Genomic DNA, 18,808 nt, shown 5'->3' with positions numbered 1-18,808 from the left:
TTCACAGTGAGCTAAACTAAGTAAAATTACCTTGCATTTCCTGTGGGCTAACAGGCTGCATATGGGTCAATACTTTAGTTTCTGTGTTGCATGGTGCATTGAGCCCTACATTCTCCAAAGTGTCTAGTGATGCTGAGTACTTAAGGTGAGGCATTAGCAAGTCCTACTTTCAAAAGGAGTCCTGAAAATCAGGCCCTACAAAAAAGTGCTTTAAATGGGACTCTCGGATGCTAAAACACAAAATCACTAGCCACTTTTTAGCTATTAGAACACCATGTTTTACTCTCAGAGATTGTTTTATTTTGTGGTTCAACATACCTTGAGGCTCCTTACTTTTATAATTCCTGTTCTATCACCCATAAAAAATTTTGAGACAATGGAGTAACACTTATCCTCAACTTATTCTTACAAACAACTATATTTAGGTAATAATAAAGGCCAGGACACACAATGTTGTCCTGTTACAGAAATAACAAAACCAAAAGTAGAATGCACCTGAGGCCTTAAGGTCATCAAAAACAATCATCCTCTGATAGGAAACATGCCATCCAAAACACTGACCTTATTACATTTGGCAGGGCTTTTGAAACATTTGAATTCACCAGAACAGGAGTTGCAACTACTCTATGGACAGATTCTAACACTCTTGCCCTTTCTGGGAAGCACCTTAATCTTTAAAGAACTGGTGATTAAGTAACTTTTATCAAAAAGCTGGCTGAAATCTGACATACAACCACTGTGATGCAATGAGTACTTTTTGAGGAAAGGCAGTATCAGATCTGTGAAACGCTAAAGCTCGGTAAGACCAGCAGAGTCCCCTTCCTAGTGATGAGACATGCTACATTAAAATTCAAATCTGGGTTTTTGTGACTGGAGATATCAAGGGAATCACAAGGGCATAGAATTTGAGGTCCCTTAAGACATGAGGCATTAACAAAGCAACAGCACACTGGTCAGCAGCTCTACCCTCTCCATAAAAAGCTGTTACTTTCAAAACAACCAGATTAAAAAGATTTGCCTACATTTACTTGCAGATTGAGTGGAATATTTTTACTAGCAACTGGGAATTCTGCATTGCATTAAGGGTAGAACCAGGAGAACACCAGAGGAGCAGAATGCAGGCAGTCCTGGATGTCAGTTATTCTGTGCTTGATAAAAACTTTAGGGCAAATCTACATTCTATATGATCTATTATTTATTTCCTAGAAAATAAATATCCAATATATTATTCAAAATTAATAAATTTTCTTGAAGCACAACCCCCATGCATTTCTTTTAGAGCTGAAAATAGAATAAATAAAATGAGGAAATAATAAGCTTCAGATTTGTTAACTTCCATGTATATTGACTTACGATCAATATAAAAACTTCCATTCCCAAAAAGCCCACATTCACCATTTAAAGGAAGTCAGAATTTTTCTTAGCCATGAAATCTGGTATGTCCTTTAATTCCCAATGCTACCTCTACAAATTATACTCTCTTACATAGTGCGAGTACTAAGAAGGGGAAAATTAAACATAAGATACCACATACTGATGCAGGGCATTTCAAATACTTCAAATACACTCATGATAACAATAGCCCAAACTGATGTAGAACAAAAATCAGATGTTATAATTGCTTTAATCAATGAAAGATCAGCAGTCAGAATGTTATTTTCCACAGTGCAGATCTCAGAGGAGCTCACAACCTTCCAGGAACATAAAAAGTGGAAGAGACACAGATATGATTCCACTGCTTCTCACATACGTGATGCTCATCATTATCACACTCCTAGACCACACAACAGCAGCAGCAGAACAGTTGTTTGTCTCCCACCCACCCTCAGTGCAAAAGAGAATCCCTCTGGGATATTAAAAACAAGTATAAAATATTCTACTCAACCCACAAGTAGATAGTCACTGCCTGTTTTCACATAGTGTTCTGTCAGAACTGGTGAAACTTCTGGCCGATGGGACAATGGTTTTGCCAAAGCCTGCCTTAGAGGACCACAAATTCTCCGTTTTCAGTCTTTAACAGACTGTTTCTACATCCATGTTTACAATGTAGCTTGAGTTTGAGATTTACAGTTCCAGCACAAGCAAGTCTTTTAGACTCATCAGGTTCCATCTGGTCCTTTAAAAAAAATACCAGAGCCTACATTTCCAGGGTTACAACAGCCCCCTGACACAATCTTTCCCTTTTAGCCAACAGAACTGGGAAAAATCTACATTCAGATCATGTCCTGCCACAGCTAATAATGTTTCATAAAACATCAAAACTGTACACAGAGTAAAGGCAGAGATACTGGTATCTGTATGTCCTTTTTACTGATGTCTTCAGAGATCCAAGAGAAATTTGAAAAACTGTTGAGTAAAGGCAACAACACTTGGACAGTTACATCTATAGTGGCTAGACTTCAGCATAAAACTCTTTTGCATTCCTTTTAATTACCAAGAAAAAAAAAGTAAAGATTTCTTTAATTAGTTTCAACATTTCTTAATTATGATTAAGAGAATGTACTAGCAACCCCAAATGATTCCTTCCTTTTCCCAGATTGTATTCAAAGTCAATCCAGATATCAACTCCATGTTCTGATGATGTCTCAGTCAAAAGGATCACACACAGAAGGACACAAAATGGCCTCCTTCTCTCAGCAGAAACAGGTGATGGTGGAGCTAGAATCAATCCCCATGCTCTCAATTTACATAACAATAGAAAGAGAAATACAAGGCATTTTAGCCACCAGATGTCACTCAGACTTTTGTTCAACCTGTCAAAGAAAATCAGCTAGGAGCAGGGAATCTTCTCCTCAGAGAGATAATTAATATCTCCTTTGAAGAAAACAATCTACCACTTACCTGAGAATATACAGTAAAATGACCATCAATCAAAAAGTCATCAACTCACTTCCTAACAAATTATAGCCCAGCTTCTATCTTAATTTTCTTGAAAACTGTAGTATTAGCATTAGTTGGTATTACTAAGGGATGGCCAGTTTCTTCTAGTGGCAGAGGAAGGGCACGTGTTCTCACATTGCTGAACCCCTCTGGAGCATACAACCAGATTATGGTAGGAAATTTGCACAACTAGTTTCACATTTATTAAAGGCAGTATATAACTGGAAAGGAATAACCTTTGTTTGAAAGGTATCATTAGTTCCACAAACTCTTATCTCCGAAAGCATGCTGCATACCACAAAGTAAAAGATAATATCATTCAACATTTTGCTTCACTGCTTCTCAAATATCTCAGTAAAATAGCCTTCTTCCTGTTAATCCTCTACAAAACCAAAACTTTGGTTAAGGCCAGAATTGTTCCAGATGCTACAACAAGAAGTAATAAAACGAAACAAGGTAACTAACCCTTTACAGTGATCCACACAGTATGCATCTCAAACCACATACTTATATGATAAACATGTGATAAATGTGGTATTTTGAATGTTAATTAATTTATAAGTACGAAAGCCATATGCATATTTCACAAGTTAACATTTCTCCGATTACCACAATAACCTGTTCTTAAAAAAAGTCTCCTGGATCATCTCCTTTTTATCTTGGGGGGTGGGAAGGGGAGAAGGGGGGACAGGGAAGGAAATTAAAAGAGGAAGAGCGAAAAACTTGAAAGCTTGGCTGAGGTATAATGTGGCTTTTGGCCACTGCTTAGTACGGATATTTTCAGTCTCTGAACTTACCCCCTAATCTAACTGTGAAGAAAGTTAATTCAACAGCATGCAGTACCCACCAAATACGGCTGTAAATTTTTTGGGAAGGAGGGTGATGGGGAGGTTGAACATATGGATGCAGTTAAGGTAAAAACAGATGTTTGTTACTTTTCTTTGCAGCAACACTCAGAAACTAAGTCAAAATTGCTTTTTTTTCATGTTTATGTCTGAAAGAACTATAAAATTAAATATGAGGGAGGGCGGGTGGAGGGGGAACTGCAGTGAGTGTCACAGAGAAAGAATTAAACGGTCTCCAGTTTTGAACTCGAATCCTGAAATGAAGGCCCATATAGTTAAAAGGCAAGACATACACCATTTAACTCCAGATTTAAAGAGACTAGCTCGGAGTTGCTTTCATCATCCCTGCTCAGACACAAAACACCAAATTGTCTGAAGAGTCTAACGGCACAGCATTCCCATGTTAAAAAGCACGCCCCAGTCTGAACGCACGAGAAGCTACGACCCTACTGCTTGCTACCAAGAGGCTGCTTTCGGTCAACGTGCCTTTACGGATCTACACTGAAGCATCTCCAGTAACTTCCCAAATCTGTAAATTAAATTGCCAAACATTTGAAAACCCAGGTGAAATAACATCATGCATTGTAATACATTTCAGCATATGTGTTAGGGACAGAAAATGTTTTGGGTTCATCCTCCATCTTTCTACCCAGTATTTACGTCCAGAAAATAACAGCCCATGCAAAAATAATTACTTTGGCTCTCTGCCGCTCCTACCTCACTTTTCAATATTCAAAAAGGTTTACACACATGTTCCTCAGTGATTTCTATTGGCCTGAGCAATAGGTAATTATGATTACTTGCTTTCCCTCTCCTTCCACCCAGATGTTGCTTTACAGCACCAGAGAACACAGAATATTTGACAGGTTTCCCCTCAGACAGTGAAGTTGAATGGCTTAGCAGCCAACTGACTAGCTCTTTTCCCCATGGGACAGTGATTAAAATCAAGCTCTGATAACAAGTGATCAGAAAACCTCTTCTGACCAGAGAGTCACTTACAGTCCTACAGCAAGATTCTTAGTTAAATTCCTCCCGGACTACGGAGATACAGATAACACTAGCCAGAGAACCAGCATGATTCATAACAATTAGATAAAATTGCTGAGAACAGGCAAAAGATTAAAGAAGAGAAGCTCTTTGTAGTACCATCTCCCCTCGTTTCATAACAATCCCCATTAGATCAAGATTGTGAAAAATGGGCAAAATGCTTTTTTGACACAGGCAATGTATATGCTCGCTGACTGTACACCTGCCCTGGGGATATTGCACTACACTTGACCCAGGGAAAAAAATACAGTGCTCAATTGTTAGTATCATAAATTCACACACTCCCATCCGCTGTTTTAAAAATAAAATGAACAGTCTAATTCCTTGATGCCAAACCAGAAAAATCTCTCTGTTGTTTCAACTTTGCAAATCAACGCTTTTATATCGAATCACTTCAATTTTTTATCATTTTACTACTCACTTATTGTATTGGTTTAAAGAAAATTGCTTACACTAGCCTTGAAATCTAACAAATGGGATGGGAGTGAAGGGAGCAAGGAGAGAAGAAAGGCTAAAGAAAAGATACTACATGATCAAGAGCTACATACTGTTCTCTAGGTATCATTAAACATGCCTGCAAATTGTTTGTGATATACCCTCTGTTAACCAAGTGGAGTATGAAAGGTGCTCACTGCAGTCAAGTAACAGAGGTTTATGGCTTCAGAACTGAAGGGTGGGCAGAAATACTGTCAACAACCTGCAGAGGGGGACATTATTAGAGTACACTAGCAAGCTGGTACGACGTAAAAAGTGCACAACCTTTGCCTGCTGCGGTGCATCAGGGATATGTGTAACAAAACTGAGCATGCCTCACTACACAAGAAAACAACATTAAAAATGCAGAAATGAAATCCATCAAATATAAATGAAACACAGGGTTGGTTTTTTTCCTTCCTTGTAGCTTCTTTGCAAGAAACACATCTGTTGTATAACATTTTTCTTTTTTCTTCTCTAATACCTGTTCCTTCTGTCTTCTCAAAATACCACAGCTGTCCCTTTGGAAGTTGGTCACTCGTGTAGCCACTTGTTATTTATCAAATCCAAACTACTAGAGATACCTGAAGCGGGGAGGGGTTACCCTACACAGGATTATTTTTTTTTCTGTTTTGGGTTTGTTTTTTTTTTTCCTCAAAGCTATTTGCAATTCAATACATGAATAACACTTTCTTCTGTTCATATCACAGAAGGGAGCACAGCATAGGATGCCTTCCACCACACCTTTAAAAACAGAAACTCTAACCCATTAACTACATTAAGAAATTTTCTGTGAGCACAAAGGAGAAAGAATTCTTTTTGTCCAGACGAATAGTATGACAATTACATGGCAGCCATTAAAGCAAAACAGGAAGTAATCACAGTTTGTGAGAATACAAATAGATCCCCCTTAGGGCCATGCGAGCTGCTCCAATCTGAATATATACATTCCAGGCATATTAAACAGAGGCATAGCATGGCCTGGCTGCAATCTCCAGTTCACGCAGCTGTCCGTCTACTGCAGTGTAATCCCAGCTGCCAATCTGAAAGAAACCAGTTAGTCAGAGCAGACACAAGCAACAGAAACAAATGTCACTCAATAATGTTCAGAGGCACTGGGTTCATGGATAATTTCAAACAGTATCTCTGTCTGGAGCACTGATGTGCTCATTCAAAACACCTAAATCTTTGGCTACTGGAAAGAAGCAGATAAAAACACTAAACTAGAAAAACAGGCCTGGTAGTACTTCAAAGAGACTGACAAAATAAAAAGGGAAAAGGACCTAAAAAGAAATTTAAAGGTGAATTTAAAGACCTGCAAACAAAAATGGATTCAGTGCAAGCAAAATCCTAAGCAGCTCTATGGCTAGTTTTTAAAAATAGTAACAGTCTCCATTATATTTGAGCACCAAAACCAAAATTGCTTCACATCTCTCTTTGCTACGGCAGCTGAAGTTCTCAAGAGAGCAACTCACTGCTTTCATTTAATCACATAGAAAGCAGTGGCATTGCCACGTGCAGTACCTTGAAACTTCAACTATTTCCGGCATTATTCATTCACTCCTCTAAGTACCTAAATTTAAAATAATCTTTAAAACTTGCTACCTTCACACAGTGTACTTCCTACTTAGCCAGCTCCAAATTTTCTGATATAAAACTTTTTCCTCTGGAAAAAAGCAATCTGTTCCAATCTGTTATCTTTCCATGGAATTTCTTCAACTCTGATGCCATCTCTACTTATTAAATAAAAAAGCTTCATTAAAATAAAACATTTCAATCTGAAGGCGGTGAATACACTGATGTAAAAATCCAACACTGAAAGGTCTTTAAACTGTCTTGGGTGATGACCTTTCAGAATCTGTAACCATTGTGAAAAAGAAACAAATATCTCATTTTGCTAAGCTAAGAAATAAATTTTTATAAACTAAGTCATAACTACTACCTGCAAGACCAAACCAGCTGTTTTCAAAGTAAAGGTACAATATTAGCTCACATTCTTTTACTGCAATGAATGAACTTTTTGTTATCACTTTGTAATGTTCACCTGAGACTTGATTTTTGGACGCTGCTTGATGAAAAGCACCTTTGGCGTGCCGGCAAGCTTTCTCACACAGGAAGAAGCTCCTGTTCAAATATAACTAATAACTAATACAATAGAGTTTGTAAATAAATACCACACCACATCTGCAGACACAGTGGGAACATTGATGAGCCAGACACCCAAGGCTGCAATGAGCAAATACAACAAAAACACTCCAAACAAAAATTTTTAGTTTTACTGTGAAAGAGCACACAGATATTGTCTGGACTGCAGAAGGAGCCTGCGAATAATTGAAGCAGGCTGATGACACAAAAAATAATGAATTTTTTGTAGCCTGTTCACTCCCATGTTTGATTCAAGGCTAAATGACTTAGTGTATGATAACTGTAGCTATTATACATTAGTATATCTTCTCCTTTCCACATACGGAAGAGAAAAAAAAAGGTTAAAAAATGGAAATATTCCATGGGAATATTTTTCTATTCAAAAATAGTTATTTTTGAAGGACTGTGAACATCACCTTTCTCATCCCTTGTTTAACTTTTGATTACTCTTTCTTATTTCGTGCTGGCCAACAAATATGTCAGCTATCTAAGACTGACCAGCCAGGCACGAATGAAAATGTAAAGAGCCCAGGGGGGTCTCAAGGCCTCTCTGGCTCTGATAAATCCACAAGACAGGTCAAGCAAGAAGAGGTGAGGGAACTGACTGCACTGAAAATTTCTATCCTTTGAATTTCAATCAGGGGCTGGGAAAAAAAAAAAAGCACTCAGAGCTGAAGAACTAATTTACATGAGTTACCTCCTTCCAAAAAAGCTTTACTACTTCCAGCCAAAGCAGCTGTTTGATTCTTATTTTTTTAATCCTTATACATTAAGCATCTCAGTCCTACTTTAATTAACTCTAAAATATCACTTTTTTTTTTTTTCCTTTTGGATAGAGAAGTAGAAGCACCAGCTAAAATTAGAATCTATTCTGTAATGAAGAATTAAAGAGAACACTCTGGTCAACCATTCTTCTGGATTGAAACCCAGCTGAATACTCTTATGCCTGTTTCTAAGCACTGTAGTAAACATATAAGTTATGACAAAGGGCAATAAACCCCCATTCGTCCTGTCAAACTCTGGGCTGAATGGAGTCAAAGAAGGGCCACAGCTCCCAGACATCACAGTAAACACATGCTTACGCTCATTTTGCCTGTTTACTCCAACACCACAGATAATTCTACACTCACGCTGTGACCTAATAGGTGAACAATATGAACTGGGGGCAGGAATGGTGCTCCTGTTATTTTAATGCTCCTTTTACCAGCAGAAAATACTCTTCTTTTCCTGGGAAAGCCCCGATGCCCAGACAAGGCGATTTCATGCAGTAGTGGTACCTGCCCACCCACAAAAGCATCCGAGGCTCTGACTTCGCTACGCAATTCTGCTCTGCGTACCTTCCCAGGAAAAAAAAACAGGGCAGAGATTTGTTTGCAGCTGGTAAGTCCACCTCTCCTTAGCCATGAAATCAGTACATTTCCTTCAAATATATCCTTCTTAATTTTGGTTCCACATAATGGTATTTTTAATACAGATTCGCGATCAAAACTAGACCAATTCTGAACACTTATTTGGCTTTTCACACTGCGCTGTACAACGTCAAGCATGCCATCTGTGCAACACACTTCTGGCCAGAGACGATTCAAAGATTGTTTCTACAGTACTTTGAATTTTGCCTGCGTGAATTCGTTGCTTACCAAATTCAGCACATCTAAATTTACTGCTCTGTGACAGCATTTTATAATCACTTTATCCCACTTTTTAAAACTCATCCCAGCCACAACAAAGACCGTTGCCCAACCTGCTAAAAACAGACTGATCGTTTTCCCAACTATTTAGTAAATGTTAACTATGCTATAAATACAAATCGTGTTTATACTTTGTGAAAGATTCACTGCTGTCAGAGTTCTCCAGCTGAGTTCGAGTTGAAATATGCTATTAACTCCCACCATGAACACAGCTAAAAGAGAGACCAAAAATGCTTTCTCTGGGATAAGATATCAGATCTGCTACTGCTGTCATGAAACTGGGGTCATGTAAACTAAACATCCTTGTAACTTCTTTTGGAAAGCACAGAAGTCTCTCAAGCTGTAAATATTTAAAAATAAAATTAGACTCATAAGAGATAGGTCTAAGATGCATAAAAGTTACCCAAAGATATTAATCTCGGGCAACATTTAAAAGCTATTATCCATAAAATAATTTATCCCATATGCCTTAAAACTGAAAATAAAAGAATTATTTCCTCTCTTTATATAATCAGAAGTGGCACATTCAAATAACATACCAAATGCTATGTCCAAGCTGATTCTTCACAATTTTTGAAACTCCTCAGTTCATATGGAAATAAAACACAACAGCAGAAAGAAAGGTGCCGATAGAATGAAGAAAGCTGTGCTTCCTAATGTTAAACAGACTACCTTCATGGAACAGAAAGGCACCTTCTCTTCAAAGGAAGAAGTATAAAACAACTGAATCATCTAGGGCTAAAAGCAAATCACTTAATCAAAGTATGTGGGGTATTAACTGGATGGGACTTATTCTCATCTTTTTTGCTAATTTTATTGCTAATTTTAAAACTATCACTATTCCTTAATTACTGCCTACACAGATCATAGCAGAAGATATTTTTTAAAATATTTGAAGAATATGGTTAAGTGCTTTTTGATAAGCATGGTATAAAATTTAGTATGCTTCTTGAGGTTTAGGGGTTCCTATATTAAATCAATGGCATATTCTCCAAGTAATATTTTGCCTTCCTGCTATTAATTTCATCTCTTTTCTTTATGATTATCCAGTGTTTATGCTTGCTACATAGGAGTAGCAGTGGAGAAATGGACTTTTAATTAGGAACTTCAAGCCCAGATTCACAAACATCCTTTGTTACACTAAACCAGAGACAATAGAAATTTCTATTCTTCTGACCAAGACACTAATGGAATACCCATAAGGTATAAATTATTTTCTATGGATTGTGCTTCATCTCTTATATCTCTTAATCAGTTGCTTGTCTGAATGACTTAGATCTAATTATACTCTTTTTTTTTTTTTTTTTTTTCCATTCTTGGACAGTCATTGCAAAAAGAAAGCAGAATTTGTGATAAGAAGGTGCTGTGAATTCTCTCCAGCACGGTTGGGTGACATTTATCTATGCTGGTGTGACTCCTTGCCTCTTGCACCCAGGCAACAAAGAGCCCTTCCATGGCAGATCTTGTAATCAGGAAGTCCACAGATCAAAACGCTGTGTTCAAGAACGAGTCAACAGAAGGTAGTTATATAGCATACCTCTGCTGGCAAATACCATATTTTCCACCAGAAAGAGATGTGATATTTACTGCATGTCAACTGAACAGCAACTTCCCTCCACGGCTGTAACCTCCTTCAGCAAGCCACACAAGTACAAGGATCAGAGTCAATGACAATGCTGCTAAAATGGCTCAAGGAAAGAAGAGGGTGAAGGAACGGTCTCTGCAGGAATGGGTAGTGCACAGATATGCCAGCAGATATACAGGATCTCTTGCCTTGCTTCTCCTGGTTGCAGTTCCCTTCCCCCACTGGCTTCGGCTCAGACCCTTCTCTCTTGATCTGTTCCCCTCCCCCTGAGATTTGCCTTTGAATTATGCAAGCTTTGCACTCCCCAGGGTTTATCTGCCAAAAGGTAGCATGTGGCCCATGGTTTGCATTTTAGTTTAAAATTTTCTATTATAGCAGTCAGATCCTTTCAAAATACTTTACTTCCTTTATTCCCATAGGCAGAAAGAATGGCAGGAAAAAATTGTTCACAGGAGTATGAAAGGATGTAAAAGTTATACATTTTCAGTTTAAAAAAAAGAAAGGTGGAATATGGTTTTAATCAAGTACTTTTCCTTCCTAGACGAGTGCTTCCTTCTTGTAATATATATAACCTGACTGCCTATAAAAATAAAGGTGCCAGTTGGAGCCATTTAGGAGACCTAAGGAAATTCTGCATTAACCTAAACTCCTCCACTCCTCAGTTCCTCCCACTATTATTCTGTGTGTGGCCTCTCCTGATGAGTTAGGTCACCAATATCCATACATATATCTGCGAAGATACTTCAGAAACATGTGCATCATAGACTTCTCATTACTGATGTGGTCCAGGCTTAGCATAGACCATCTTTGAGGAGAAATTGCCATGGTTTAAACACATGCTATCATTTCCATACGGTACCTAAAAGCCTCAGTAACTTGCAGCTCTCAGAGTATACAGAAGCTTCTCCTTATTTCAGGTTGGAAAATTAAAAATCTATTTTCCGCTGCAACTGTCAAGATTTAAAGACCCAAATCCTGAAACTTATCAAGAGGAGAAATCCAAAAGCATCCTTTTTGAAACCAAGAAATCAAGAGTAAAATTTCTGGTTTAATAGTTGCCTAATAAACAGATACTAAATCTGAGGTGTCATGCCTGCCTAAAAATACTGTTAATTGTCCAGATCAGAAACTCATTTGGCCTCTAACCAGGAATTTGGTGGAGAAAAGAAGTAATATTTCCTGCCTAGCTGACTGAAGGAGAAAAATAAATGCCGATTGAAGCTGCTCAGCAGTACAGAACGTTAGCGCAGGTCCTCAGGGAGATGGATTAGTAAGCAGGAAGAGGGTGAGGCTGTCAAAGGTGCATGATAAATTCATTTAGCACATGGATATAGAATGATTATGCACATAGATATACAGACAAACAGATTTCTTATTATTTTCATCTCTACTCATATATAAAAACAGAATAACTCACCATTGGTGATGATAGTCATTAAATCTCTGCGCTGCCAGTATCGTATCAGAGCTGATCATATGTACCACTTGAAATTACATATACACTTTTACATAGTACAAAAATACACTTTACAAAATACAGGTAAATAGCAAGGGGTACCTAACTAAACAGGAGTGTTTTTACTGTGTTACTAACCTGCTTAGAAATACTAAATAAAAATGTTCCATTGGACCAATCTTCAAGTAACTCGGAACAAAAGTGCTACAAGACACCATTCATTCTGCTGTATTCATCAGCATGTACTTTTGACACCATCAGTAGCATTTCAAAATTCTGCTGCTGCTAAGCTACTCCATTATTATGAACTCGACAACACCGCTATCTATTCTCCCTCTCCTGCTTTCATTTTTATACGCCACTCACTTCAGGCAGCATAGAACAACCCCAAACTAAGAAACATTGTCATGAACTACAATAAACACATGACAAATCACAAAGATTTCGTAACAAAATACATTAATGTACTTATAGAAGTACAAAGTGAATGCCTCTCTAACTAAGATGATCCACGCTTCCAGACAGGTTTGTAACTTCCCCGGTCTTAAATTAATTTTTCAGGTTACAACACTAGTGGAACAAATCACTGTTAAACTGACAATAGAATTGTTCTAGAAAAATTAAAAACTACATAAAAATTGTGTGTGGCAGATGGCTATTTTGATTCGTATTACTTCAATTATTAGTTTCATAAATGACGGTTCAATGATGGTTCATTTAATACCAAAATTAAGAACAAATTACACACAATGCCTAGTCTATATTTCAGCTCACACTTAAGCGTAGCACTTCAAGAGTCTAATAAATACTCTTACAAGGAAGATTATTTCCTTCTCAGCGTACAGTGGACAAACAAGTGGCTGTCAAGGTGCCCTGAACAGTCAGACGGCCAGTAGGTACATAGTATTATTTAAAATAATAATTGCTTATCTCAGACCTTCTTTTAAAAAGCAATAAATAACAAATACTTCAATTAGGATTAGCCTAGAATTCTGCAGTGAACCTCAAACCTAGTATTTAGAATCATAGAATCAATCATGTAGGTTGGAAGGGACCTTTAAGATCATCTAGTCCAACCATCAAACTAACTCTAATATTAAAAAAAAACAACAAAAAAAACCAACCAACCAACCAACCAAACAAACAAAAAAAACCAACAAAAAAAAACCCCCAAAAACAAACAAACCAAACCCCCCCCCCCCACACACACACCCCCAACATCACTAAACCATGTCACTAAGCACTATGTCAATCCGTCTTTTGAAAACCTCCAGGGATGGTGCCTTAACCACTTCCCTGGGCAGCCCATTCCAAGGCTTGGTAACCCTTTCTGTGTAAAAATTCTTCCTAATACCCAATTTAAACCTCCCCTGGCGCAACTTGAGGCCATTTCCTCTAGTCCTTTCGCCTGTGACTTGGGAGAAGAGATCGACTCCCACCCCTCTACACCCTCCTTTCAGGGAGCTGTAGAGAGCAAGAAGGTCTCCCCTCAGCCTCCTTTTCTCCAGGCTGAACAACCCCAGCTCCCTCAGCCTCTCCTCATAAGACTTGTTCTCCAGACCCCTCACCAGCTCCGTTGACCTTCTCTGGACCCGCTCCAGCACCTCAATGTCTGTTTTGTGGTGAGGGGCCCAGAACTGGACACAGCCCTTGAGGTGAGGCCTCACCAGTGCCCAGTCCAGGGGGACCATCACCTCCCGAGTCCTACTCGCCACGCTGTTCCTGACACAGGCCAGGATGCTGGTGGCCTTCTTGGCCACCTGGGCACACTGCTGGCTCATGTTCAGCCCACAGTCCACCAACACCCCCAGGTCCTTTTCTGCCAGGCAGCTCCAGCCACTCTGCCCCAAGCCTGTAGCGCTGCAGGGGGTTGGTGTGACCCAAGGGCAGGACCCGGCACTTGGCCTTGTTGAACCTCATCCCATTGGCCTCGGCCCATCCATCCAGCCTGTCCAGATCCCTCTGCAAAGCCTTTCTACCCTCCAGCAGGTCAACACTCCCACCCAACTTGGTGTCATCTGCAAACTCACTGAGGGTGCACTCGATCCCCTCGTCCAGATCATTGATGAAGATGTTCAAGAGAACCAGCCCCAGAAACTGAGCCCTGGGGGACACCACTCGTGACCGGCCTCCGACTGGATTTAACTCCATTCACCACCACTCTCTGGGCCCGGCCTCCAGCCAGTTTTTAACCCAGCGGAGAGTCCTCCCATCCAAGCCATGGGCAGCCAGTTTCTCCAGGAGGATACTGTGGGAGACTGTATCAAAGGCCTTACTAAAGTCCAGGTAAACAACATCCACAGCCTTTCCCTCATCCACCAAGCGGGTCACTTTGTCATAGAAGGAGATCAGGTTGGTCAAGCAGGACCTGCCCTTCATGAATTTGTAAGGAGAAATGTCTTTGTTCTTGTTTTCATTCAGTTTACACATATATTCCCTGCTGGTATACATCTAGCCACCTTTTGAAATAAAACTGTTGATAGCATTCATATTACTTTGTTCGCAGGGACTTGGAATATTTAAAACAAATTTCCAGTTACATTTATTCTATAATTAATATACTTTCAGCTATACTTGATATCAGTGTATTGCCTGAAAAAAGGATGTAAAATTAATCAAAAATCTGTTTTAATCACCCAGCCCACCCTGCTCCCCCACTTTTAAAAAAAAAAAACCAAACAAATCAGCTGTTTAGATGGAGAAGGGAGGGCTTTTTAAGCTCACAGTACCCTAAGGAAGACTTCAGCAAATTGAGTTTTCTGAATGTTGCTGTGTCTGAGTGAGACTTCGGATCTTCCCAATGTTTAAATATTTACTTTTGCACATGAAAAATACAAAACAAGTTATTATTAATTTGATAGCAAGCCAAACAAAAACAATGGAAGCTACAAACCTGTGGTGTTTGATGTGTACTACATATGCAGGATTGCAACAAAAGAGAGTTGTCAAAACTGTAAAGGATATTCAGAACTGCAAGCCAAACCAAAGTCGGTCACTGTCTTCTGCCACTGAGATCGAGTATTAGTGAACAAAATGACTGCCCTCAGCAACTGAAGCAATCCTTGAACATTTAATTTTTATATTGGCATCCAGTTTGCGCTGAATCCAGGTGCACAAAGTTTGAGAAAAACTTGCATGCTTGTTTTCTTAATTTTGCACGCTGTGACGACTGGTTCAGGCACCTTGCATTTGACCAGCCTGTGGCCAAACCAGAACAGAACACGAAGATTTGGACATCCACTGGTAGCCTTGAACAATGTGGAGTCTTTACACTTTCAACACTGCAGTGGTTAACGAAGATTTTCCTTTCCTATATTTAAAGTAGAAACTTACCTCTCTCAATACAGGATCCGTTATTGAACTTAAATTAACAGCTCCTTCATAAGTCAAATAGTAGAATACATTCAGGGACCTAACAGCCTCTGGCCCTTGCTGTTTGTAGCCAAAGATCAGATCAATCCACTGGTGAAGCTGGCAGGAAACAAACTCACTTTCTAATGCCTGTACAAAAAAACACACAAAAAATATATAAACTTGAGTTTGCCAGATAGTCATCATTTAGGAGGAGCATTTTTTGAAGAGTGTACAGAATTATCTTAACAAGTCTAAGTACAGAATTGATAACAGTATTTTAGATATTCTATCCAAAATGAAGGTGTGTGCTGTGATAGATGCCAGAGTCTCAAGCCCTACTCCCCAGACCAGAAGACCTTGCTATAAACTATAATCATAGAATCATAGAATGATTTGGGTTGGAAAGGACCTTAAAGATCACCTGGTTCCAACCCCCCTGCCATGGGCAGGGACACCTCCCACCAGACCAGGTTGCTCAAAGCCCCATCCAGCCTGGCCTTAAACACTTCCAGGGATGGGGCAGCCACAGCTTCTCTGGGCAACCTGTTCCAGTGCCTCACCACCCTCACAGGAAAGAATTTCCTCCTAATATCTAATCTAAATCTCCCCTCTTTCAGTTTAAAATCATGACCCCTTGTCCTATTGCTACCCTCCCTGATAAAGTATCCCTCCCCATCTCTCCTGTAGGCCCCCATAATAGCGGGAATAAGAAAAAAAAGCAGTAAGTGGAAAGCATTTCTGCATTTATGGACAGCCAGGCTATGTTTTTATGAACTCTCACGATGAAACTGTGCTTTTCTGTGTGATCTGCATGGTGAATAATAACAGCATGATAATCTGATTCTGACAGACAAAAAGAAGATTGATAGACTTGGGGAAACTGAACTAACTAAGGTTGTAAGGGTACAAACTATTGAACATGCTGGAATATCAACTTGCTATTACTTTTATGCATTTCTTGTACATATCTCTTATACAAATCTATACAGAAACAGTACTATGCTGAATGATGAAGCTACTTTTCTGAAGATGTTATTCAGTTACAACCCAATCCCCAAGACAAAAGCATCCAAACAATAATAAACCTCTCCATAATGGTATTAGATACAGCACAAATATATTAAAAGGTAACTTAAAAGTCATTGTCATCTAAAGGGTTAATTCATCCAGATTAAATCACTAGCAGGATTTGCTTGCTTTATTTTATACAGAGGATCCAATGTACTTCTGATTTGAATGAGCAAATGGAACAACGTAACAAAGTCTGAGACTCCCTTCATCTAACCAAACGAATAGCATTTTCCTTGTAAAGGAAATTCCTAATTTTGAGCAGAGGAAGTTAAAATTAATCTGAAAACCAAGGAAATCACTCTGCAATTTGCACACAAAAATGATGGGTTTGTTTCATTAACTGATGCCTGAAAACAACATTTAAATTGACACATAAAACAGCAATTGTCTTAATTTGTGTGGTGCACTCCACACAAAAGCCCTAAATATGTTCAAATTAGAGCAAGCTGCTTGATTGTCACTGCAGTCTCATGTCATATTAATGCATGACAAACATTAAACCATACACTTAAATGGCAATTTATATCATTTAAATGTTTACTGCCACACCAGATCATCACTCATTTAAATGTGACTTTCTGACAGCTAATTTCAGTTAATTTTCCCCGATTCACTTAATTAGAACTTTCAATCAAGAAAAGACCTGTACATATCTTCGACATATCATTCTTTTTTTTAATTATTATTTTTATTAGGATTTGTAGCTACTGAATTACTGAAAGCATCCTTTAAAATGAATTACCACATAGTATAGCATCTCTTTGGATGATCATAAGGAAGTACCTTACAACATATATGCTTAGACAGGATTTTTCCTTTCTTACTTTTTTCTTTCTTTTTTTTTTTAAATTAAAAAAAAAAAAAAACCACCAGCATTTAGACACAGACACACAATTAAAACTATAAAAAACCACAAGCAGGCCAATTAAAAATTAATGATTTCAAAATTGTTTAATAAGATAAAACCAGTCAGGAGTCTCATGAGTGTCCATAATACTACAATGCGCGGCCATAAAATTCTACAGGGCTCAGCAAATGACAATGATAGGAATTAATTTTCTTGCTATCCCGCTAAAAAAAAAAAATTAACCCTAGAATATACTCACTGTTATCATAACAATTTAATGTTGGGAAAAATAGTGTTAAGGACTTGTGATTTTTTTATATATATATTTAATACACGCAGAGGTTGTTCGTATTTTGCTTTTCTTCAACAGCTAGATTTCTAATGGACGGTATTACCCTCACAAAGCATTTTGATGTGAATAGCTAAAGGAATATCACTCTGCAATCTCCTCAGATGAACAGATATATTAATCTGACTTTTTCTTAAAAAAGCAAAACTAAAACACAGTCTTTGCCTTTTCATGGAATGGTTGGGAACCATCCTGAATTTACTTCTCTTTTTCAAGCTTAAAATTATTTTACACTTGTAATTTATACAGATTCAAAAGGAGATCATTTTCTTTTATGTTTCTTCCACATTAGGCCATTTTATACCTTCTCTCTTGTTTGCCAAATCACAAATAAAAGGGCTAAATGAGAAAAACCTACAGTCAGTATCAATACCCAGACCCTGAAGGACAGACCAAAGATAGCACACAAATTCAAAGGCTAACTACGCTTGCCTGTCGATTCAGGTTCACAGTTAAGCTCCTGGTTGGAGGGAAGTGCTTACACTGTGACACAATCGATGGAGGAACAACAGTTAACAGTCTGTGTAATGATTAAAAAATTAAGTAGACTTCCAAGGAAAACAACACAACATACCAGTCCAATGCCACCAACACCACAACATACCACCGATGATGCACATTATAGCCACACTGCTATACACGCTTTAAGTATGGGTACTCCTTAAAAATAAAAAATATCTGACAAGTTAAAATGTTCCAATTTGCATAACTACCCAGTTTTTAAAAGGAGGGTTTTTTTTTTAAATATAATGTTACTGCTAGCATTTACCTCTTGCAAAACTAAACCAAGGGTATTGAATGCTACGCATTTAGGACTACTTAAGCATCTAGGACAGCCAGTGCTCATTAAGGCTCAAGTTAAATACGGCATGCAGCGAAGGGATACTAACATCCTTCCCATGCTGCTCTTAAAGCAAACCAATCAATTGTTAGCACTCCCATAGCAGACCGAGTACATCATTTACTCCGCGCTCTGAGGAAAACGTGCAAAACAAGAAAATCCTCTAAAATGTCCAGCATAATACAGTAATATTCAACCCTGCTGAGTTATTGTAAAATAAATCAGT

At 38.4% G+C, this 18,808-nt stretch overlaps 1 protein-coding gene across 2 annotated transcripts in view; it reads right to left on the bottom strand.

Moving 5' to 3' along the window:
- LRBA (LPS responsive beige-like anchor protein) overlaps positions 1 to 18,808 on the bottom strand; it is a 416,351-nt gene that overhangs the window by 45,595 nt on the left and 351,948 nt on the right. For both annotated transcript variants that reach the window (XM_074154664.1, XM_074154665.1), the window contains one exon: positions 15,454 to 15,621. In XM_074154664.1, coding sequence (XP_074010765.1) covers positions 15,454 to 15,621 — 168 coding nt within the window. The remainder of the gene's footprint in view (positions 1 to 15,453; positions 15,622 to 18,808) is intronic.

This window comes from Numenius arquata, chromosome 10 (genome assembly GCF_964106895.1).
Source record: "Numenius arquata chromosome 10, bNumArq3.hap1.1, whole genome shotgun sequence".
NCBI lineage: Eukaryota > Metazoa > Chordata > Aves > Charadriiformes > Scolopacidae > Numenius > Numenius arquata.
Note: the sequence above shows the minus strand (reverse complement) of the source record. Positions and strands in the feature narration are given on the sequence as shown.